The 25,008-nt window shown below is 45.4% G+C and overlaps 1 protein-coding gene across 1 annotated transcript in view; it reads right to left on the bottom strand.

The window, feature by feature from the left end:
* Positions 1-5,951: 5,951 nt before the first annotated feature.
* The window catches only part of maml1 (mastermind-like transcriptional coactivator 1), a gene marked incomplete at its 3' end in the record, with an annotated part of 42,461 nt that continues 23,404 nt past the window's right edge, over positions 5,952-25,008 (bottom strand). Inside the window, exons 4-6 of the mRNA XM_083652102.1 lie at positions 22,672-22,917; positions 17,806-17,971; positions 5,952-7,000 (exon numbers count right to left, since the gene is read on the bottom strand). Of these exons, the coding sequence (XP_083508228.1) occupies positions 5,952-7,000; positions 17,806-17,971; positions 22,672-22,917 (1,461 nt within the window). The remainder of the gene's footprint in view (positions 7,001-17,805; positions 17,972-22,671; positions 22,918-25,008) is intronic.

Genomic DNA, 25,008 nt, shown 5'->3' with positions numbered 1-25,008 from the left:
TTTTCTGTTCTGTCATAGACATTTTGAAAAATCATTATATAATGAGTTTTAAGGCTGTAACCAAGCCAACCCGTGACCTATTGAATCATGAGTGACCATAAAACATTTCAATCATGAAAATTTGATTATTGCATGTTGTTTTTTGTTTTTGTGCCAAGTGAAATGTTTTATGGTCACACACGATTCAGTAGCTCATGTGTTGGCTTGGTTCCAGACTTAAAACTTGTTCTATAAGGAGTTTTCAAAATGCCTATGGAGAAAATGAATGGGAAACTCACTTCCGGGGCAAGAGATGTCATGTGACTGTTGAGCTCTATGGTCTCAATCGTCAGTTTCAAGTCTTGTTCAACACAGCACAATGCTCATTTAGTAAATGATGGTCCCATTTAGAGTCAAATAGAAGATAAAGCAGACTATGCTTCGGGGCGTGATTGACAGGTCACCTGACCAGTGATTGCGCAGCTAACCAATAGCAGGTTCTGTCTGGCGAAGAAAAAACAAAAAAAAAATATATATTTTTTATAAATCCATGGTCCCCCCCCCCCCCCCAATACACACAGACGAGGCTGAGAGCAGACCAGTTTCTAAATAACTATATTTACATAATACTCTTGTTTTACAGAGAACCATATCAAAAGTATAAAATACTTACAAAAACATCCGCTGCAATATATAAAAATAACATCTATCTTCTGCAGAACAATAGGAAAGGCATACATACAAAAAATATATTTATAGACATTTACACACAAACCCCGTTCACACGTGGAAACCCAAAGCCCAGGTCGCTCCGCTGGAAGCTGCAGGTTCAACAAGGTCGGCAGATATGGATTTGGAAGAAAACATGAAACCAGCCCCGAGCGAGCCTTTAGCAATATTACAAATCAAATATACAACATATTTGCAAAAACAAATGCATTATGTTCTCCTTTCTTTGAACAGCTCAGAACAGTACAGTAGATAGAACCACCCAGTCGCATTTCCACCTTAAAAACAGAACCAGCCGTCCCCGCTCACATTTCCACCTTAAGGCTGAACAGTTGGATTGGGGAAACGCGCTGCAGGAGTTCTGATGATGCCTTCAAAACACATCAGAAAGTCAGAAATCCTGCCTTAAAGGGAAAGACCCTGCAGGTCACAATACAAGTGGGAGAACGTTTTCTCTATCCCAGCGTTTCTGAGATGTTGGACATGGCAGCTTTCTGTCAACATAAAAGCAACGTTTAAAACCCAATACGCTTCAGTTTGATTTTCAGCATCACGACTTCAAATTTAAATGTTTAAAAGGAAGTCGTCGTCTATTTTCAACCCGCGTTGCATCATTACAATGTGGGTAATATATGCAGATCAACAGTGTTTACCTTCTCTGCACTTTGGTGTCAGAATGACACAAAACGTGTCATTCCGACACCGAAGTGAACAACTACAGATTGTTTATTTTTTCTGTATGCGCGCACCTCCATGGAGAATCGCATCGAGAGCCTTAACGAGCCATGCCAGCTGGCGGAGGCGGAGTTTCTGCAAGCAGCCCGAGAGGATTTTCTCAATGCAGAAAACCTATAGAGAAGGTAAGCACTGTCCATCTGCTTATATTACAGAGATTATAATGATAATACAAACATGGTTGAAAATCGGCAAAGCCTTCCTTTATGCTTTTACCACACAGGGGTTTTACAATGTCAAGTTGCGTTCACAGTTGCTATTATTCTATGATGCTGCCAAATCTAATGGGCTCTGCCTGCATGGGGAACAGACTTTAATGTCTGTAAATAACATTCTGCAGGTGTCCATGGTTCTGATGTCATTCATGCACAAATGACATCACTGGTCCACAACTTAAAGCAAATCTGAATAAGCAGAAAACTAAATGAATGCGTGCCAAAACGGTTGACAGTTTCCTGGTATACTACTGATTCTGCAATGATACAAAGCTGCTTGAAAATTGGTGGAGTGTTCCTTTAACAGCAGACTGGGATGAACGCAGCGTTCTGAAACTACACAGGCCCAACAAAGAGCAGCTGTGTAAAAACTACAAAATGACATCATCATGTCCAGAGTATCAGCGGGAGAGGAGCAGTGAACTAAGTAATATGTTGAGGTGTTGTTGGGTGTGGCTGATCTTTATGTATTGTCGTGATCCGTCTGTCTCCTCCTGCGTCACTTTCTTTTTTACCCGTCATTATGGATCCCACTGCATTTGGGGGCAGAACACGCCCTGTGCCCGCCTACACAGAATTCAAGCGCCAGGATTGGTCTGGAGCGAGCCAATACAACCCAGTCACATTTCCCAGTGAGCTCAGGCTCACACCAGAGCCATAGGCGCACATAGGGCAAATCTGGCACACACTCAGCATCCACGCGTCTTAGCAAGTTCATAAACCAACTGAATCACTCTCGATAGCCGACATTGAAATAAATGATGTACCTTCCTTAATGTAACATGCAAACGCTAACGTGGCTTCATTGGAACAATATCGCTCGACTTTAGCCCAGCTGAAGCCAAAGTTCAATAACGCCTGGGCATTTGCACTGGCATCTGATGGGCAAACTCCCAGATATGACTCCCCCCCCACCCCCCCACCCCCCAGATATGACTCTTCTTGGGGTTTGCAGACATCTGCATGGGCAAACTTGAGGAGATAATGCTGCTATTCAGAACCCACGGTGTAATGGAGAAAAGGAAAATACATGGGCAGAAGAACGCAGAACAGTAACTTCACGATAATGTTAAAACCTGGGCGTGTTCTGCCCACAAGGCCAGTGGGATCCATAATAACGCCTTTTACATCTTCATATGGTCCGTTCCATTACAACTGGGAAACAGGAATGTGACGGTTGAATGACGTCCCACCCGAGTTGTCGACGTTCCATGAACAGTCGGGGAAAGCAGCCAGGGTTAGCTCTAGCCAGGGTTAGCTCTAGCCAGGGTTAGCTCTAGCCAGGGTTAGCTCTACCCAGGGTTAGCTCTAGCCAGGGTTAGCTCTAGCCAGGGTTAGCTCTAGCCAGGGTTAGCTCTAGCCAGGTTAGCCATTGTTAGCAGTAACAGTTGATAATGGATTTTGCGGTATTTTGTGCGCATACAAACACTGCAGCAACATGTCCACACAGATAGAAGTTAGACAGTGTTGTGTGTGTACAGCTGATTTAATAAGACACAAACAAGACAGAAGTGCTAATAAACAGTATTTACTATGATTTTAACTACTGTTGATGCGTGGAGCAGCCATCTTGGATTTTTGAGGTCGGGGCTGCTGAGGCTCCGAGTTTGGCAGAGAAAATCCGAGCAGCACTGGTGGCGATATTTTTTTTTGGATGATGGCAAAGGCTATGCGAAGGCATAACCCGCCCCTCTCTGCCTCTGATTGGCCTAGCGTCAAACTTCCATCCAAACCAAACACATTCGCTTGGCTATCCTGCATTACATCTCTTTATACACTGTGGTCAGACCGTCAGAATCAGACAGCAGTTTGCTAGTTCCCTGTAAATAACCCTGTTTTATATCACCCTTGATCAATTCTCTGTTTATAGGCTACATACGATGCTACATACCTGCACTGCCAAGAGTAGCGGCAGCGTCATAAACCATAGACTATATTAAAAACATGCAGTTATGCAGGCTAGCAAGCATAACTGCTGTCTGTCTGAGTCTGACAGTCTGACCACAGACTGTAGAAAGAGATGTAATGGAGAATATAGCCAAGCGAATGTGTTTGGATGGAAGTTTGACACTAGGCCAATCAGAGGCAGAGAGGGGCAGGTTATGTCTTCGCATAACCTTCGCCATCATCCCAAAAAAATATCGCGCACTGGTGACGTCACCGTCGGAGCTCATGACCTTTGAACCGTCACATTCCTGTTTCACCGTTTTCAAGCAAGGAGGAGCATTTCCCTACGGATGTTTATTCAAAACAGCTCCATTGTTTGTGTGTGTGTACGTGTGTATTTGTGTGTGTGTGTGTGTGTGTGTGTGTCTGTGTGTGGGGGGGGGGGGCTCACATTTGCATCCAAACAAAGCAGGTCAGCGAGAGGGATGATGAACCAGACGACCGTTGCTCAGGCTGTGTGTGTGTGTGTGTGTGTGTGTGTGTGTGTGTGTGTGTGTGTGGGGGGGGGGGGGGGGGGGGGGGGCTGCAGTGTGTTTGTCTAGCCTGCGTGTTCTGCCTTGTAAAGTTGGATTTTTTATCCCCATTTTGTGCTGAAAGATATTGAAAAAATAAATAAAAAAGTAAAATATTGAAGTGATTATTTGACAAAATATTGCAATTGTTATTTAAACTTTTTTTTTCTTTAGAACTTTAACATTGTAGAAATAAATGTTTTTTTTTTTTTTACTGAGATTCAGTCTGATTAAAGGTTTCCACCAATATTGTACTCATTCATGGACGCAAAACAGTTTGTTCAGAAATCCATTTTGGGCCTTGGGGCGGCGTTGTCCTATACTGCCAATGTTTGTTTTTGTTTTGTAAACTGAAAACCTGAAAAAAGTTAAAAATAAATAAATCCATTTTGGAGACGCCTCTCGAGGGCGATTTGTAAATTATAGAAGTTTATATTGCAAATTTAGTGTTTTTCTTCAAATGAATTGTTCAGCTCTATAAGAGTGTTTTCTGTGTAGCTTTTACACATCTCTAAACAGTCAAACCATTCAATTCATTTCAGCAGTAGAAATGACACAAAACATTTAGTTGTAGTCGTAAAAGAATCCAAACTTTAGAAGCATTTCAAATCCCCCTATGTGCTGCTACCAAACACTGGTATGGCACTGAGTCGGTCGGTGTGGCGGTCTGCAGCTAGGTGGCGCTGTGGGGGGGCGGTGCAGTGGTTTCACACTGAGCCACAGGTTCAGTAGTAGTCTTAGTCTAGTTCCTTTCATTCAGTCTCCAGTCATCAGTAATAAACACTGTATATATACATACAGTATATATACATACAGTATATACACACACCCCTTCTCTCCATAGAAACATGCACTCACCATAGAGTCTTTAGACAGAGCTCAACAAAGCTCTGATGTGCTCTGTTCTCTAGAACGATACGCCAAACTCCAATCAACAGTGCCTTGCTCATCGGCAAACATGGTAGAATATCATTTAGGACGTCTTTAAGACCAGAATGTCCACTTTTAGAACTGGTTTGCATGTTATTCCTGCCATCCACTTCCACCAAAACACAGTGATCACAGTAGTGAAACTTGACATTGTATTGAAATCAAGTCGTGTTGGTCGATCACCTGGAGGCTGAACTTAGCAGAAGACCCTGATGACTCAAAGCTTCTACCAGGTTCGCCCTGAGCAAGGCTGCTTAAAGTGTCAGCTTGGCGTCATGCTCACTCCACACAGGAGAAGAACGTTACCAGGGCTAAACTCAACAGTGGCTGGACTGGGTTTAGCTCCTACCGACCACGTGTCAGCTGATAGATCTCGCTCTCTTCTCATTGGCTGCTGTAGGAATTGAACCTGTGAACTAAATGCCCCGTATTTCTTCATTGCATTGCAATGGATTGGCAGTTGGCTTGTATCTCATTGCCTTTCTCTGAATATATCAGGGTTGGAAATCTGTTGTCCACAGGTCAGTGTCTGGTGGTCAATCAGAAAATTCACCAACAACTTTTCACTAGTTTAACAGCCAGCTAAGATGTTTAGAACAGGACCCCCAAAGGACCATTGGTTGCCTGTAGAGGAGACCAACTTAGCAGACAACCACTGTTTGGCTGGTGGTCATTAGCTATGTGTCTAATGGGAAGACGTGTGCCCTCCTGTCTGTATGTTAGAAACACAGCAGCACATCTGAACAGTGTTTGAATCAGACACAAACCCTTTTTACAAACCTCACTTTTCAACATGAAGGCTTTCAAAAAAAGGACGTCAGAGGCCCCATTTCCACCATGTGGATACAGCCAGACATCTCAGCAGGGTTTAGGTGGAGCAGTGCGGGTAGGTAGGTGCAGCTAGTTAGTGGTGGTTAGCGAGCAGTTCGTCCAGGTCGTCCATCCACTCCTGGGTGCTCTGGCCCTTCAGCAGGGAGTCGACCAGCTCGCTCTCCCCGGGGAAACTCCCAGACGCTGCGTTGTAGCCAAACGACAGCTGTTGCTGCTGCTGACCGGCAGTCCGACTGACCTGGTATCCTTGGTTACACTGCAGTCCCTGGCGACCGTTGCCCTGCGGTCCAAACGCCCCCAAATCAGGGAGGCCGGCCTGGTTCTGGTTGGCCTGTTGTTGCTGCGGAGTCTGCTGCGGTTGGCCCAGGGCTTGTGGGTTGGGTGGCGCCCTCTGCTGGGCAGCTGCCATGTTCGCCTGCATCATCTGCTGCTGCTGCGCGGGGTTCAAACCGCCGAGGGGACGGCCGCCGGAGTTGGCGCCAAAGGGGGCGGCGCCCAGTGGCATCTTGGGCATGCGGGGCTGCTGGATGTGGAAGGTGTTGGGGGGGTTGTTGAAGGCGTTGGGGGGCAGGCCTGCGGTGCTGGAGGGGGTCTGTGGCCAACCTGGAGCCTGCGCGCCCTGCATGCCACCGGGCATGGAGCCTGGCATCCGCGCGGCAGCCAGCTGCTGTTGCTTCAACATGGCGGCGTTGGGCTGCGTCTTCAGATGCTGCTGCTGCTGCTGCTGCTGAGCCAGAAGGTTCTGTCTGTAGGCGGCGCTCATGGGGCCCAGAGGCTGCCTCTGCAGGCTGCCCTGCTGAGGGGGGTGGCTCGGATGGTTGGGGTGGTTGGGGTGATTGGGGTGGTTGGGGTGATTGCTGGGGTGATTAGGATGGTTGGGGTGAAGGTTCATGTTGTTATAGATGACCTGCTGGACGTCCACACCGTCCACACGTCCCCCGCCGCACGACGACAGGCTCATATCAGCCTGGCTGACGGCTGGGGGCGGGGCTACGCCGGCGGCCTGCCCTCCGCCCTGACCCATGTTCATTCCCATCATACCTTGGTTCTGAGGGAACATACGCTGGGCTCCGGGGGCGGGGCCTCCCATGGAGCCAACTTTACCCATTGGCTGAGAAGAGGCTGTGAAATCAAAGAGAAGAATTTGTGAGGTACAACAACACAAGTTCTTAACATGTCACCACATTTACAACAGACAGGCAGACAGAGAGATAACACAGCAGGCTCAACTCTGGCAGATACATCAATGGCGGAACAATGAACCATTGACGGAGCAAACCGCTGTAGATCAGTGAAGCTATGAAGCTGAGGACCACAGCTGTGCTGATGGGAGTCCACAGCAACTCAGACATCCTTCATGGACGTTGCCAGCTTCTATTTGACGGTGAAGATGCTGCGACGCACGAGTTACGCAGCACGTTACAACTGGAAAGCCTTCATCAAGCAAGAGCGCCTCGCACTTCTACTACTCTGCACTGTTATAAACCAGATCTTCATCATCAACCTCATCATCTGATCTGTCTTCATCTTCTTCTCCAGACTACGTTCTTGTTAGGGGTGCTCCGATCCGGCTAAGCCACGATCCGATCCGATTCCGATTCCTGGGGTCACGATCAGATTCCAGAATCGATTCTCGATTCCAACGATTCTCGATTCCAACGATTCTCGATTCCAGAATCTAGAATCGATTCTCAATTATATAGTTTTATATTGCAATAACACACAAAGGTAAATCTAAGACAAAAAATTACAAATGTATTAATGCTGAACTTCAAATTCAACTTCTGAAGTATTACAGTCAGGGCCTAAATTCATTTAGCAAACTAGGGGGGAATTCCCCCCTTATGTTCTTCAGATAAGATGGATTTATAGGCTGGGGGGGATCTGTAGACTTTGAGAAGGATTTATAGATTTTGGGGGGAATACATTAACCAGAGTTCTTAAGTGCAAGAGGTGGTGGCACCGTGGCAGTACAGTACACAAATGACATGAACATTTGGACACTTATTCAGCCGGTATCTTGCATGTTGCGTTCAGGTGCACTGTAAAAAAAAAAAAAAAAAAAAAAAAAAATTACAATATGAAGAAGAATCGATTCTTGGGAGTTTGGAATCGATCCAGGAATCGTGGATTAAGAATCGCGATCCTTTCAGAATCGATTTTTTGGAGCACCCGTAGTTCTTTTCATCTTGCTCTTCTGGCGGTCAGTGTGTGTGCGGGTTGCAACCATCGACTTATAAAGATGGACGCCACTTCACCTCCCGTTTAGTGAAGCCGCTGCATGTTAGATCGCCGCCCTGACGGCTGAATCCAGTATTAGGTCACAAGGCCCGCCTCCCCATGTTAGTGGATGGGAAAATTACAACCGAAATAATCACAGTATACGTCAGATAATTTTTTTCCAAAGGTGGTTTGTATCATTTTAGATAGTTATTATCATGCTAATGCCTGTGCAAGTGGTCATTTTTCTGATCAGTTTGTTTTTAAGTAGTTATTTGACATATAAAAAGGGATAAAAATGGATGATTGACAGCTGTGGCAGCCAGTCTCAAGCCGTCATTGGCTGGACAGGCTCTTCACAGTATAGAACTAGCGTTGGTTTGACATAGACAGGACACAGTGCTGCTTTGTGCTTTCATCATGTAACGCTGCCTGGAGGTCTGGGTGGCTCTGTGTGGGCCCGGGACAGAGGCTCTTAGCACGGGTAGTGGCTCCCTGGAGGTCGGGGTGGCTGTGCTGGCTACCAGACATATCAATGGACCGCAATAAAAAGAACATTGTTTTGAGAAAGGCACGCGAGGAATTAACGTTGGTTGGGGACTGAAGTAAGTTCAGAAAATATGTGTTTTAGTAGTTACTCCAGCTACGTTAGCAATAGCGTTAGCCACTTTCGCTAGTCGGCTGTTTTTCATTATTTATCGGCTTAATATTACTATAACTTAACAACCGATAACGATAGCTGGAATAACACAATAATATACACATATTTTCAGAACTTACCAGGTTGTCCAACTGCCAGGAAATTTGTTTTATAAGATGGGGCCTAGTACGCAAGCACCAGCCATGAGCTAATCGCTAACGGGTTAGCCGTTAGCGTCACATAAACAGAGGTTTTATTTTTGGTATTAAAGCAACAAACATTTTTATATGGATATCTCAGAGAAATGCTTTGACTGTGGGGCTGTTCGTTCTTCACAAGCTCCTTTCTTAGCTGTTGTAAGGATATACGGTAGTTAACAGAGACGAGACTAGGCAGCTAGGCTAACGTTACCACTGAGCTATATTAAATGGAACGTTACAGCAGGCTGCCCTACCCACCCTATACCAGTAAACAACGTAGCGTAAAGCGTCAAGGTTAGATTTGTAAAACCAACATTTGCTCCAAAAGGAATTAAATCATAAAGTTAATCAAAATGCCACGGAAACATTAGGCTAGCTTAATCAACACAGCAGTGGATCGGATAATTTCCCCAGTGAGGCCAAGAGGAGCCTCCACTTCCGGTCCGGGCTGAGAGCACAGCAGCCCGGAGGAGAAATCTCCGACAACCAAAATCAGATTTTCGTACAGGCGTCATTTTGATAAACTGATATCATAGTGGGACTCTTCCTGGTTACTTTTGGCGAGACAAAAAATATTACAACTTAAAGTGTTATATTTACAGAGCTAGACTGTATATAAATACCCAACGCACTGTGCGCATTCTAGAAACAGCAGCTCTACATAAGAAAGTTCAGAGGGGCGGGGAGCTCTCAGAGGTTCTCAATCAAAGGCGCTACTGCGCAGACTCTGGTTCAGTGATCTGGCCGGATTTTGGCTTCAAAAGAACATACAGGGAGGAGATAGGGACACTCTCTCCATTCATATTATAACTCAATGGTTGCAACATGTACTATCATAGCCTTTGCAGAAGCAGTAGCCGGTACCGCTATGCAGCGTAACATTACATCAAAAAGCCATCATCGCGATATGAATATGAATATGAGATGTAACGATACGGCACACCCCTAGTCTGATATGCACTGTGGAATGTCTAGAAGCTGCACCACCATCTTTGAACTCACTACTTCAATCACATATTTACATACTTTCATGTAAATGTTAGATTAGTGATTATGTCCCTTTTTAATCTGGTGTTGTTTCTTGTCTTGGACCTGCATCAGTGTGGGGGAGGAGAGTAACAGACCAAACACAGTTCATTAGCAAGTTCACTGGAACAGGAGAAGACCTTGTGGACACCTCGTTTGCCATTCAAATCAGTGGTAAGCAACATTTACACAGCGGGCGGAGGGGCGCTTATTTCTTCACTGACAAACAATGAACTGTTTGTCCTGAACATCATCACCACAACAACAACAACAACCACCACCACCACCTATTTCCAAAAGAAAGATCTGTCCCGCCTAAACCAGGTGTACGGGACCAGAGCCTTCTTCTGTGGGTCCAGTCCTCAGCCCTGCTTTGACCAAATGGTGACTCTTGATAGAGCGATGGAGGACTGGGTTTGGTCGCTGGTCTGGGGTTTAGATGGAGGACTGGGTTTGGTCGCTGGTCTGGGGTTTAGATGGAGGACTGGGTTTGGTCGCTGGTCTGGGGTTTAGATGGAGGACTGGGTTTGGTCGCTGGTCTGGGGTTTAGATGGAGGACTGGGTTTGGTCGCTGGTCTGGGGTTTAGATGGAGGACTGGGTTTGGTCGCTGGTCTGGGGTTTAGATGGAGGACTGGGTTTGGTCGCTGGTCTGGGGTTTAGATGGAGGACTGGGTTTGGTCGCTGGTCTGGGGTTTAGATGGAGGACTGGGTTTGGTCGCTGGTCTGGGGTTTAGATGGAGGACTGGGTTTGGTCGCTGGTCTGGGGTTTAGATGGAGGACTGGGTTTGGTCGCTGGTCTGGGGTTTAGATGGAGGACTGGGTTTGGTCGCTGGTCTGGGGTTTAGATGGAGGACTGGGTTTGGTCGCTGGTCTGGGGTTTAGATGGAGGACTGGGTTTGGTCGCTGGTCTGGGGCCGGTTGCACCAACTGGTCTTAACTATGCCTGGTCGTAACTCCTACGTCGGTCTTAAGCGCAAATTATGCTTGTGCGAAATCGACAGCGCTGACTGTGCCGCAGCTGGGCGTCCTCTCGGCGCAGCTGGGCGTAGGTGGCGTGCAGCACGTCGAAAATGTCACTCTGCGTCCGTCTCGCGCCGTCAACTCTTTGTTGTGAGGAATGAGGAAATGCCATTTCCTCATTTAACGTGCTTGTCCCTCATCTAGCAAAGCCTTCTGCAGGCTCACCGGAATGAGTTTTGAAATGGAGGGACAATAAAATGTCCCCCCACCGACATGATTGCAAGTTCTTGGTAAACGACACGATAACGTTTTGGACGTGTTTTGAACGAGTTACGTTCGAGTATGCACAGTCTCGCTGTTGGCGGCAAGGCTCCAAGTTGTGGCTGCGCAAAACCATGCCGGGCGCTTAAGTTAAGACCAGTCTTAACACGTTCACTGCCGTGGATTTTTATCCCAGAGTCGATAATCGCATCGCTTTTTTCTGTTTATGTATGTGCATGTATTCTCTGTTGGGAATACATGCATACATAAGTTCATGAGTTTTATTTCTTATACTACAAATATTAATATGGGCAAATTGCTAGACCTCTAGGTAGGTTATTCATTACATTAGACATGTAAGGGATAATGGATAGTGAGCCGGTGATTACTGGCGAAATAATGACCGACAGGTGGATTGAGCCCGACGCGCAGCGGAGGGCTTAATCATTCACCTGAAGGTCATTATTTCCAGTAATCACCGGCTCACTATCCATTATCCCGCTTAGAACACGGCCTACAACTAAATCATTCAATAATCTGACAAAAATAATTATTCAAATAGATTTTTTAATAGCGTTTTCAACGACAAAGCGGTTTCATTCGTAATTGGCACACAAGACACCACAGCTGCAACTGGTTGGCCTAATTAGTAGTGTCTTGCTGACAAAAAGCTCTTATCAACTGATTAATCCAGGTGTGGTAGAGCAGCGGTCGGTTGTCGAGAAATAATGACCGGTGAATCTTGTTGATTGACCAATCAGAATCGAGTATTCAAGAGAGCCGTGTTCTAATACTATATATTATATATATATATATATATCTATATTAGAGGCTAGAGCAGTGGTTCTCAAATGGGGGTGCGGGGACCCCCAGTGGTCCGTGGCACTTTGCAAGGGTGTCCACGAAAAGTTTTCAGGAAAATAAGAAAAAATATTTTTGTGTGTGCAAAAGCTTCATAGTTCAACGAAAATATGTTATGCTTTAAATCTAAAATGGTTCATGGATTACATTTAAATCTAACAAACCTATCAATTTAAAAGTCAAGCACGTTACCGTGGAAACAATTAAGCTTAGCCCAAAATCACAAATCAGAATGAGGGGGTCCCCGGTATATTTTCTATCTTGTAAGGGGTCCTTGGCTGAAAAACATTTGAGAAACTCTGGGCTAGAGTACTATATAATAGTGATGAGTCTCTTTGAGTTGAGACAGCATATCTGTTCCTTTGGCTCTAACTGCATCAGAAAAGTCCTCACCGATGTAAATCTTCAACTCCTTTCGTTTCATTAAAACCAGTTCTCGGTCCTTAAAGTTCAGGAATTTAAGCACAATGGGTCGATGCTCGTCACCTCTGTGATCTTGCTTTCCACTGCGCTGTGCCCTTTGGATCAGCATGGGCACGGCTTCAGCATCAGGTTTGAGTCTTTGAGAGATAATGTTACAAACCTTATTCTCGGAAAGGTCATCTTGTTTACTTGTACTTTGGGACAGGAATAACTCATTGTGTCTATTGAGGACACAGCTTATGACTTGATGTGTTCTGCTTGGGCCGAGTCTTGATGGTTATATAGAGAGGCAAAGTGAACGTCACTTCCTCCTTCAGCACTGTACCAGAGATTTTCATCCGCCATTTATTTTCCCATAGACATTTCGTAAAATGCTTATAAAGAGAGATTTACTTGGTCAAACCAAACGGTTCGGCCAACGCTATAATCGGGAGAGACCATAGGAACATTTCACTCTGACCAAAATTTAAGAAAACAACATCGAAAATTAGGGATGTCACAATATATCGTCCCACGATATATCGCGAAATCAAAATGTGACAATATGTATCGCGTTGAGATGAAATCTCATATCGCGAGAAAAACAAGTTGAACATGGTGGCACTGATCTGCATCTGATTACATGCTCGCTCTCCTTTTCATTGCTTTGTTTGAACAGACGAGGGACGTTACAGACACGGAGGATGAAAATGGTGAAATGACTCAAATTAGCATGGAGGATGCCCCCTCAACTTACAAATCGATCGCAAAAAAATATTGTTAAAATATCGTATCGTATCGTTATCGTGAACCCAATATCGTGTATCGTATCGTGAACTGAGTGTATCGTGACACCCCTATTGAAAACATATTTTCTTCAAACCCGCATTTTTTTTACGTTTTGGTCAGAGTGAAATGTTATGCGATCTCTCCTGTTTCTAAATATATCTGTACCGTTTGGTTTGAACAAGTAAAACTTTTTATAAGCATTTTACGAAATGTCTATGGGAAAATAAATAACGGACAAAAATCTCTGGTACAGTGTTGAAGCAGGAAGTGACACTTTGGCTCTCTATAAACCTGATATGGAGAAAAACCGCATTTTCAGCCAGGCAAGGCCTTTTCTCGCTCAACCAATGGCGCGCGGTCGCCCTCTGGCCCTACTTAGTGGCATATTTGTAGTTAAGCAGGTCAAAGCAAAACCCAGGCTGTTATTTCCACTTTAATCTCTAATGTTTTATGACGGCTTTTTAATGTAATCTACATTTTAAATAGTTAATCTTATAGCATGCTCATGCTCTGATTCACCTAACGTTAACCCTACAACCCTGAAATACACAGCAGAAACGGCAAAGTGGAAGAACCAATCTGCGACTGCGCTCAGTGCCCTGTGATTGACAGCGCAAGTTGGCCAATCAGGAACGCCACTAGCACTGCACTAACAAAACAGTAATGGCCGCCTCCTTGTCAAGTCCATCTTGAGGAGTAATGTCAATGTTCGTCTAGTTTAAACAGCCATAAAGTGCAGTTATTGCAGAAATAGACTCAATAACAACAATTAAACAATTACAGGAGTATCACCGCAAACGCGGAGTTTCTTGGCGGAATATGTTTTTGCTATTCTCCCGAGTGGATTTGGGTTTGACTGGATCCGACACTGATTGGCTGAAGGAGTTGTCTGTCAAGGCAACTACACCCGCCCAACCTCCGCCCACTACTAAACACTGGGTGAAATCTGCCATTGAGCGTGAAGCAGCTCTCCTCCTGAAAGCGAGCGAGCACCACGACCCACACTGACATCTGAGCAAACATCATGACCCACACTGACATCCGAGCTGCCACTGTGTGTGGAAGGTGAGGTGTCGTAACTGTAGTCGTTTCAGACCGACTGTCAAAGTCTTCACTTTGAACCCATAGTCTCTCTCTCTCTCTCTCAGGAGTGTCACCTTACCAGTGAATTCCTCCTCTGCTCTGTAACCGCATGATGTCGACTGAGACCATCATGTGTCCCTGGCACCACGCTACCATGACACAGCATTATGTGGTCCTGGCACCACGCTGCCAAGGACACAGGTTTGATTCCCTGTGAAGCCCAGTGAGAAGAGCAAGGCACCAACACCAAAGAATACAGAAACTGATATGTTTTTGACAACAGTTCGGTCCATTTTGGACTGAAAACGCCTCCTTACACCAATGAGACAACAGAACAAGACCATGACAGGCAGACACAGAACACAGGCAGAACACAGGCCATTTGGGTTAAGGTACTTTTGTAGGGAGGATGTTTTTACTGGCGTCATTACGGTAGTATTAGCTTTCACTTCTTGACAATGTAAGTTCTTTGCCGACACCGCCGGCGTCAGCTGGGAACTCCCACTCTGAAAATGTAACTGCTTGGTTCTTCGGACAAAAGCCTCTTCCAAATGGTAGATGATACATCTGACCAGTGAACTGATGAATGAAGAGGTATGAAATAAAGCTCTTTGCACAGAGTCCCATTGTTTTCGTATGTGTGTTTTTTAATCCGTCATCTGAAAACACAGATGCCCAGATCGCAAAAATCTATTGACTGATGCAAAAAACGCCGAAAATGGAACCTCGTCCGAAAAGTTAAATGACGGACGTAATTGTCGGACTCGGTGTGTCAATGATGATTGACACAAATTAGGTCGTATTCTTCTTTTTTCGTGCGTCAATAGACTACTTGCACAACTCCACTACTTAATGTCACTGATTAATGTCAGGTGTGCCTGATCACTGTTGTTGTGACTGCAGCAGTCAGGCACACCTGACATTAATCAGTTCATCCAATAGTGTAGGACAGGAAACCAAGATGCCCTACTCATTTCAGGAAGTAGTGGAGTTGTGCAAGTAGTCTATTTCGGACGAAAATACGGACTTGGTGTGCAAAAGCCTTAAGTGTGTTGTTGGGCGGTTTCACAAGTAAAATACTACAACCCAAGTAGGGATGCACACAATTAATCGAAACTTTACTCGAAAAATTACTCAATCAAAACAAAACATAAAAGCAACGCATTAAATGGTGTTTTCAAATCATTTTTCAATGATCCTCCAGAGGGCACAATGATATCACTGTAACAGACTGTGTTCAGCGTGTATGCGAGGCTCTGTGTTTGTCCCCTCGAGAGTTGCCGTACAATAGGAAGTCGGGGACTTTGTTGTTGACCAGAGCTGGTGTGTGCTAACCATTGCTAACCTATGGTGCTAACGCTAGGAGCTAACTGAGAATGAATGTGGAAACGTGTTATAACGTTACAGCCTGACTCTCGTTTATTGTTTTAACAAAGTGTAAGTAAGGCGGACCCGGACACTCGGCTACATCACTATAGCCCTTTTCAGACAAGTCATAAGATGCTGTTCAAGTAGAACAGTGTTCATTCGGATAAATTGGCTCGCCTGGAGTAACCTCGCGTCACAATCTGCGTGGGTAAGTGAGCCCCTGCGGCCGTGAAGGGGATTCTAGGCAAATGTTGACATGTCTAAAAAGTTATGCCTCCACGTTTTTATGTGTTTCATAGCGTAGGCTTTACCCCTAGCTAGCCGGGCACTTCTCGCTCATACTGAGCACATTAGCGCCCGGCGAACGTCACGCATTTCCCATTTTACACTGTGCCATTTTCACGTCTAGGTCTAAATTCCAGCTCCTACCTGAGTCTTCACGTGAAGTGAAGACGCTATCCGATGCAAAACATCCTCTTCTTTTAATGACACCTAGTTGTTGCATCCAAATTGTTGCATAAAATCCACTTTTCTGTCTCTCAAAAACCGAAAAGCATTTATCTGGAGCACCTCGAGCAACCCGGAAGTCGTTGTTCCGGGTTGCTTCAGATCAGAGAAGAAGAAGAAGCAGTGCTCCAGATAAATGCTTTACAGAACCCTTAGGTGGCGACAGCACACTCCAGATGAGAGAAAGTGGAGTAAAACACACAGAAGAAGTCGTTGGGGAAAAGGAAATCGCATCGCATCCGTCCGTATGCAGCTGCTTCATTGAAGCATAACGTTTAGCTGTGCCCCTGCAGCAGCCAATCTGCTGTCACAATTGAGCACGCTGCAACAGCCCATTCGCATGATCAGCCGTGGATTTGTTATTATTCTCAAGTGGAAGCATGGGAGCTGGTACACGCGGCTGTAAAAAAGCTGGATGTAGCGGACTTCTCAGTGCTGAGCACACGCAGAGCAAATGCACTCACAGCAAAGCCGAGCAGAGAGACACTCCTCCCACAACGGGGGGGGGGAGGAGGAGGGGGGGGAGGTGGGGCACGCAGGACACTACAGCATACAACAGACCCAGGCAGCTGCAGCAGGCTGATGCACAGAGAGCAAACAAGCTAGAATAGGCTATCTGATGCCCACCAGCAGTAAATCAAGACCAGCATGAAGGTGTAGGGTCTGCGCACGCAGGGGCCAGCGCTGCTGGTTGCAGCTAAAACATATTATTTGGCCAAACAAAATTCCTTTGTTTTCACTCTTTTATTGAAGGAAATTATTTTTGAGGTGTCATTACATCAGAAAATATTAGCAATGAGTCAATGATGTGCTTGAAATGCTTCCTTTCACAAAAGGTTTCTAGAAAAAAGTCTTTTTCGGTCAAATCAAGCTATCTTCTCCGGCTCATAACTAAAGAACGGAAAATGGGATCAATAAACTTTTTTTTGCAGGTGATAGAAGAGAGTCTCATCGTTATTTGTGCGTGTTCAGTGTTTACATAGTAATTATTAAAGAAATTATATGACTGTTTTAAAATGCATTGCGGCCTATGTGGCACAGTACAGCACCTTTTGCCCAAGGGCCGTGGCACTCAAAGTGTTAAGAGCCACAATCGAAAAAAATTCCATTTCCTCCTAAGATTTTTTATTTATTTATCTATTTTAAAACTTAAAGAGCCACAGCTACAGATAAAGGAAGCACATGTTTCCTGGTGGGCCACATGAGAAACCCAGATTGTTGCCGGGGGCAGAGAAAATATTGTCATGCCATTTATCACTAGATTAAATGATAGAAGACATACTTCAGCATTTATTATATTGAAAATCACTCCAAACAGCCAATTTAGGTCATATCATTACATTTATTTTAGCTTCATGTAAAATGCTGTGGTTTCTCTTAGACCTTCTGGGCCAGGCAGAACCATCATGAGGGCCGGTTCTGGCCTCCAGGCCACATAATGCCCAGGTCTGCTCTAGAGCCTCGGATTGAGTATCACTGCTCCAGATACATATCGATTGGTCTAGGTCTAAGCCATCGCGATAAATTCAGCATTTTCAAATTCGACAAACAAACCAGAAAATGCATGTGGAAATGCTGTTTAATCCAGAACTAAGCCTGTTAGTCCTACCTGTGAACTGGTTGACGGGTGTCTGTGGGAAAGGGTTCTGATTGGCCGGTTGGCCCGACTGTGGGAAAGGGTTCTGATTGGTCGGTTGGCCCGGCTGGTCCTGGTACTGAGGCGGGGGCCGGGTCAGATGCCTCTGCAGCTGCTGGTCCTGCTGACGCTGTTTCTCCTGGATGGACAGACAGACATGCAGGCAGACAGAAAGACAGACAGACAGACAGACATGCAGGCAGACAGACAGACAGACAGACAGACAGACAGACAGACAGACAGATAGGGGTTATTAGAGGTCATTCCTTAGTTTATTACAGTTTAAGCCCCAGACACACCGGGCCAACGGTCAATGTCAGGGCGTCTGTGAGCATCTGTGACCCTATTAATCAATCAATCAATGTTATATTAATATAGAGCCACGTCACAAGAACAGTTATCTCAAGGTGCTTTAGAAATAGACCAGACCCAACAACTGAAACAGTTCTCACTTCTCAGATGCCTCGGCTCTTTTCCTGCACAGGTCATGTGGCAGTTGAAACAACAAAAGCATGCCCTGAGTGATGGTGGCAAGGAAAAGAAAAGTAATGAGTTCCTCCTCTGTGGTTGAAGCCATCTTGATGGCCTTGGCTTTCGTACAACAGCCCCCAACCGCATGTGTGAGCCCATACTGAGCTGTGAAACCACTTCTATGGGCAGGTAGCTCCCTCTAGTGTGTGAGAGCAGAAGTTTTTACTGGCTGCTCAGAAGGAGCCAGGGGAAACAAAATCTGATCTCCGCCATTTGAATCAGACTCATTTACAAACACTGAACCAGACGGTTCTTCTTAAAGATATTAGGAATATTAGTACTTGGTTGAGTAAATTATATGCTTTGACAGACTGGAGCGGGGCTGCGCGATATGCAGAAAATAAAACAAATATCAGATCGTGATTATACTGACTGATATTACGATTGTGATGTGTGATATGATTTGAGTGGGAATGGTTCTTTTTGGATTTCATTTTCACTGAAAAATAAAATAAATGTTTTACTGGGCTCTGTACCAAACCAGTCTGGAGAATGATTTGTTGTTACACCACAATGCTTCATTTAATGCTATGTTGTTGTGACACATTTTTGACCTTCATCAAATAATTGCAGGCAGTTCCAGGCAGCGGCTGGCTCATAAGCACATCCCTCTATCTGGACATTATTCTGCTCATCAATACAAACTGTGGATTTAAAGTAGCTTAACAACAATATAAAGGTAAAGTCCCACTGATTGTGTGAAGTGTGTGAAATTTGTTCTCCGCATTTGACCCATCCCCTGGGGGAGCGGTGAGCTGCAGCGTGCGCCGCACTCGGGAATCATATGGTGATCTAACCCCCCAATTCCAACCCTTTGATGCTGAGTGCCAAGCAGGCAGGCAAATGGGTCCCATTTTTATAGTCTTTGGTATGACTCGGCCGGGGATCGAACTCACAACCTCCCAGTCTCAGGGCGGACACTCAGACCACAAGGCCACTGAGCCATTATTCAGCTTTCGATTGGGGTGTTTTGAGAGGGGGGGCGGTCTTGCGTGGGACCCTTACTGCACCTCACAACTTAGTTTTCACCTTGAGAAACATGTCGAAGAGTCTGTCTGAGAGAGACAAGTCGTCAAAAAAAGAAAAAAAATATCACTCCTAACGCGTCAATTAAAATTAAATAGGAAAAAACTGAATTTGGGGACCAAATTTAACTGAATTTGGAAAAAATTAAACGGATTTCATATGGCTCTAGTCAGAACAAAACAAAAAAGTAAACAGTAATTTGAATGTAATTATGTCAGCCTGGTGTGTGTGTGTTTTGTTATGCATAATGTTTGTGAAGTTGTGACTCCTGCAGTTTTGATGTTTTGTGAAGGTCACTCAATAACAATGTAAAAAGTGCTTCTGTACATATTCAGAAGTGGAAGTATAAATGATGTAATTGTTGGTTCCCATCTTTGTTCAACATCAAATGAAAGGACTTTCCAGGCCCAATTCCCTCCAGTTCACGGAGCCAACACAGCCTAGTTTGAGACATGGCTCAAGGTTCATTACTGTTACAACACTGAGGATGTTTCTAATGAGAACGAGCAGCTTTAGAAGCTCACAGACAACTATGACAAAGAGAGAGGTTTGAATGTGTCAACACTTCAACTGTGCTGGTACACGTTCAAACCAAGGCTTTGCCCAATTTCATCTCATCGTTACAATGTGCGTAGTATATGAACAGTTCTGGCTGGGCGGAGTCCTGCGGGCCAACTCGGAGAACTTTACTCCACCCCACCACTGGTGTGCGTCGTGCACACAAACAAACGCACCTTGCTTTCCCCCCAGCGGACGTAAAAGAGCTCATGTAAACATGAAACTAACATTACACTTCTTACCTCATTTTAACCCAGCGTGAGTAACGTTACAAGTTTTCAAGTGAACTCAATTCAACTGCGTTTGTTTGTAACGTAATGAAGTAGCAGCAGTGACAGATAATACTAGGCTACGTACAGTAGCTCTGCTTGGTGAGCTCAGACAGCAGGGAGAAGTCCGCGTTGAGCCCACCTTAATAAATGAACATTTTCGTGGGGCAAATAATAACGTCCACACTCCGTGTCTAACGCTACTTTGACCGCTGCGTTGGACTGAGAGCAGTTGGATGAAAATCAGGACAGATGAGGAGCTTTTTGTCACGAGTTTGTAAGACTAGAAGAAAGTTGACTCTGAGCCGTGGACGGTAACACGTTTTGTTTGTTCCTCTGGCTGTAGTGTCACAGCACTGCTGCTGTGTGTCACAGCAGCAGTGCTGCTGTAGTGTCACAGCACTGCTGTGGTCTGATAACCACACAGCGTCATCGCCAGAGCTGTGAACGCACAATATTACAGAGTATTCACGAGTTTCCTGGTGAGACCGTGGGCGCTTCCATGACACCCTGCCTCCCTGTTTCCAGCTGCCGGTTGCCTGTTTCCACCCAGGACCGTTCATAGAGAAAGAGACTGAAAATAATCATAATAATTGTTGTGACTTTGTACCTGCCTATGTCTTGTAATGGAGCCCCCCAGCACAATAATTTCACACGTGCATAATTGTACAACGGAGTGACAATATCTTGAATCTTGAAAGAGAGAGACCGCTAAAGCTCCGTTCAATGACCAAATAATAAGAGTTCCGGTTTGGACGTTTAGCCTTCAAAACAAAAGCTGCCGCTATGCATCCACATACAATTTTTTAGCAGTTTCGGCTAAAATACGCCCGTACAGTATGAGTGAACTGACATTCACCTCGTTTTTGTAAAATATCGCCACTATGCAACCACACAACATTACTATTTTTAGAAATTTTGGATAAAATAAGCCAAACGTTTCCACTCTTTGACAGCGGTGCGCACGTCCTTACTAGTGAAATTTTTTTTAACAGGAAGTCGACAACCGGCAACCGCTGAGAATCATGGGAAACGTAAGTCCAGGAATAAGGTGAATATTAGAGATTTTTTGTTTTTTTAGAAGCTTTGATCATGATAGATTTTATCTCCCCGAAGCTTCGACGCTCTAAATGGAATTCAGGACAGGCCTCAAATTAACAGTTTGATACAACAGTGTGGTCGTGATGTAAGTTCATTCTGGAAAAACGGCAATTAATAATGAATAATGTGAAGAATGAATAGTAGCTAGGAGCTAGATAACGCCCTGTAAAGGTTCACCCAGTATGGGTCACATATAGTTAAACTGTTTGTCACGTTTGAATTTTCAGATGAGTTTAAAAAAAAAAACTGTCTCATTGAAAGAAAGAGGAGTGATGGTGATGGTGGTGAAAAGGAGCAGGTTAGCAGTTATTTGCGTCTGATAAGTGTTGTATTTCTCTTATAGTCCCAGATTGAAGCTGAGGAAAGTCGACCTGCAACAAGTAGACCCCACCGCTGCTACAACTCCATCCTAGGGCAAGCACTGCAAAAGTTTATTTAAAAAAAATCTGTACGGCGAGAACCTTAACGAGCATTAATGACCCATACGAGCTGGTGGGGGCGGAGTTCCTCCTTTCTCGGTGCAGAAAAGATGGAGAGAAGGTAAATACTGTTCATCTGCATATACTGTAACCCTAACCCTTTTTTATATATACTACCAACTATACCCATTATAATGATACAAAGTGTAAAAATATATAATATTTCTATTCTTGCACGAAATATATAGATTCAAGCACATTCAATGACCCATGTCTATTTATGTCTATTTTCAAACACTTTTAAGGCCTTGCCGCCCCCCCCCCCCCCCTCAAATCCTGTGGGATCCCTATTCACCTTATTATTTGCCCGTATAAGGACGCTTCCGTCATTTTGTAATCGTCTTTCTGTTTGTGACCTGGAAGTCTACCGTAATCATTTTTAGACTTGCCAACAAGCTGTTTTCAAGCAAAAAAAAACTGTTATGAAGTTTTAATATTCCATACATCACATAATATATTTAATATTCCAAATATGTGACGAGTTTATCAGAATAACGCCTAATTGGACATTTTTAACGAGCAGCGAGGAGCGCTGGCTGTGTGACTGCTATCTGGTATCTAGCTAGTATCTGTCAACCCCTACTGCCTGGCAGTGAGAAAACACTGTCAACGCGCTTTTGTAACTAACGTTAAATGCCGACCGGGTACAGCCATCGGCTCCTCACAGCAGTAACGTTATGAACATGTAACTGAAGTTGGCTTCAGTGTAGCTTAATTTTGAATGTTGCCAAATTCATTCATTATTATAGTGACGTTTTGTTTTGAAATTGGCCACCAACCAGCGCTGAACCGGAAGAACAAATACAATTACCGGTACTAACACGGAAGAGAGAAAAAGTGGGCGTGGTGAATAAGGTAAATAAAAAGGTGTTCACCTGTTCAGCCATGATCTGCTGCCTCTGGAGGTACTGCTGCTGCTGCTGCTGCTTCTGCTGCTCCAGGATCAGCTGCTGCTGCTGCTGCTTCAGTGCTGCCGCGTACGCCGCAGCGTTGGCATGGTTACCCGCCATGCCGTTGCCCCCCGGCTGGCTCGCCATGCCGGTGCCTCCCGGCGGCGTTGCCATGACGTTGGGGGCGGGGCCCGGGCCGCGGGGCGGGGCAGGGTAGCTGTTCTGCTCCTGCTGAAAAACAAACACACAAAGACAGCTGTGAAGCCAAAGACACAGCAAAAAGGAAAGGACGAGCGTCTCCTGTTTCGTGGGCTAAGAAGATGCACTTGAACACAGCAGCACAAACAAGACCAGCACGTACTGTACATGCTGGAGTGCTGCTTAAGGGTTAGTAAAGCTCACGGGGCTTCCTGAAGGTGTGGTGAAAACACAGTAGATGTATTGGAATGATCAGATGAGATGAAGTTGGAAAATGAGCAGAGCATTTTGTGTCTGCCCTCTCTTCTCTTGCGCTGCTTCGCTACCAGAGTGATCAGAGTGATTTCTCTACCAGCGGACCAGCCAATCAGAGTGATTTCTCTACCAGCTGACCAGCCAATCAGAGTGATTTCTCTACCAGCTGACCAGCCAATCAGTGTGATTTCTCTACCAGCTGACCAGCCAATCAGAGTGATTTCTCTACCAGCTGACCAGCCAATCAGTGATTTCTCTACCAGCTGACCAGCCAATCAGAGTTATTTCTCTACCAGCGGACCAGCCAATCGGGAGTGATTTCTCTACCAGCTGACCAGCCAATCAGAGTGATTTCTCTACCAGCGGACCAGCCAATCGGAGTGATTTCTCTACCAGCTGACCAGCCAATCAGAGTGATTTCTCTACCAGCGGACCAGCCAATCGGAGTGATTTCTCTACCAGCGGACCAGCCAATCAGAGTGATTTCTCTACCAGCTGACCAGCCAATCAGAGTGATTTCTCTACCAGTTGACCAGCCAATCAGAGTGATTTCTCTACCAGCTGACCAGCCAATCAGTGATTTCTCTACCAGCTGACCAGCCAATCAGAGTGATTTCTCTACCAGCGGACCAGCCAATCGGGAGTGATTTCTCTACCAGCTGACCAGCCAATCAGAGTGATTTCTCTACCAGCGGACCAGCCAATCGGAGTGATTTCTCTACCAGCTGACCAGCCAATCAGAGTGATTTCTCTACCAGCGGACCAGCCAATCGGAGTGATTTCTCTACCAGCGGACCAGCCAATCAGAGTGATTTCTCTACCAGCTGACCAGCCAATCAGAGTGATTTCTCTACCAGTTGACCAGCCAATCAGAGTGATTTCTCTACCAGCTGACCAGCCAATCAGTGATTTCTCTACCAGCTGACCAGCCAATCAGAGTGATTTCTCTACCAGCGGACCAGCCAATCGGAGTGATTTCTCTACCAGCTGACCAGCCAATCAGAGTGATTTCTCTACCAGCGGACCAGCCAATCGGAGTGATTTCTCTACCAGCGGACCAGCCAATCAGAGTGATTTCTCTACCAGCTGACCAGCCAATCAGAGTGATTTCTCTACCAGCTGACCAGCCAATCAGAGTGATTTCTCTACCAGCTGACCAGCCAATCAGAGTGATTTCTCTACGAGCTGACCAGCCAATCAGTGATTTCTCTACCAGCGGACCAGCCAATCAGAGTTATTTCTCTACCAGCGGACCAGCCAATCGGAGTGATTTCTCTCAAAGCCGCCGACAAAGCCGACTAGACCCAGCGGTATGGGACACACCGCAACTACTCTGGCGACAGACCCCCAGACGTGTCCTCCAACACCCATCATCTGTCTCTGCTGCTGGGCTTTAAGTCATGCATGTATCCAACAGAGAGCACAGTACCAGCACCAAGTGGTAACTAGCAGAGAGCACAGTACCAGCACCAAGTGGTAACTAGCAGAGAGCACAGTACCAGCACCAAGTGGTAACTAGCAGAGAGCACAGTACCAGCACCAAGTGGTAACTAGCAGAGCACAGTACCAGCACCAAGTGGTAACTAGCAGAGAGCACAGTACCAGCACCAAGTGGTAACTAACTAGGGGTTTATCCAGCAGAGAGCACAGTACCAGCACCAAGTGGTAACTAGCAGAGCACAGTACCAGCACCAAGTGGTATCCAGCAGAGAGCACAGTACCAGCACCAAGTGGTAACTAGCAGAGAGCACAGTACCAGCACCAAGTGGTAACTAGCAGAGAGCACAGTACCAGCACCAAGTGGTAACTAGCAGAGAGCACAGTACCAGCACCAAGTGGTAACTAGCAGAGCACAGTACCAGCACCAAG

This window comes from Poromitra crassiceps, assembly GCF_964638095.1.
Source record: "Poromitra crassiceps genome assembly, chromosome: 15".
Lineage (NCBI taxonomy): Eukaryota > Metazoa > Chordata > Actinopteri > Beryciformes > Melamphaidae > Poromitra > Poromitra crassiceps.
This window is presented reverse-complemented; position numbering and strand designations above follow the sequence as displayed.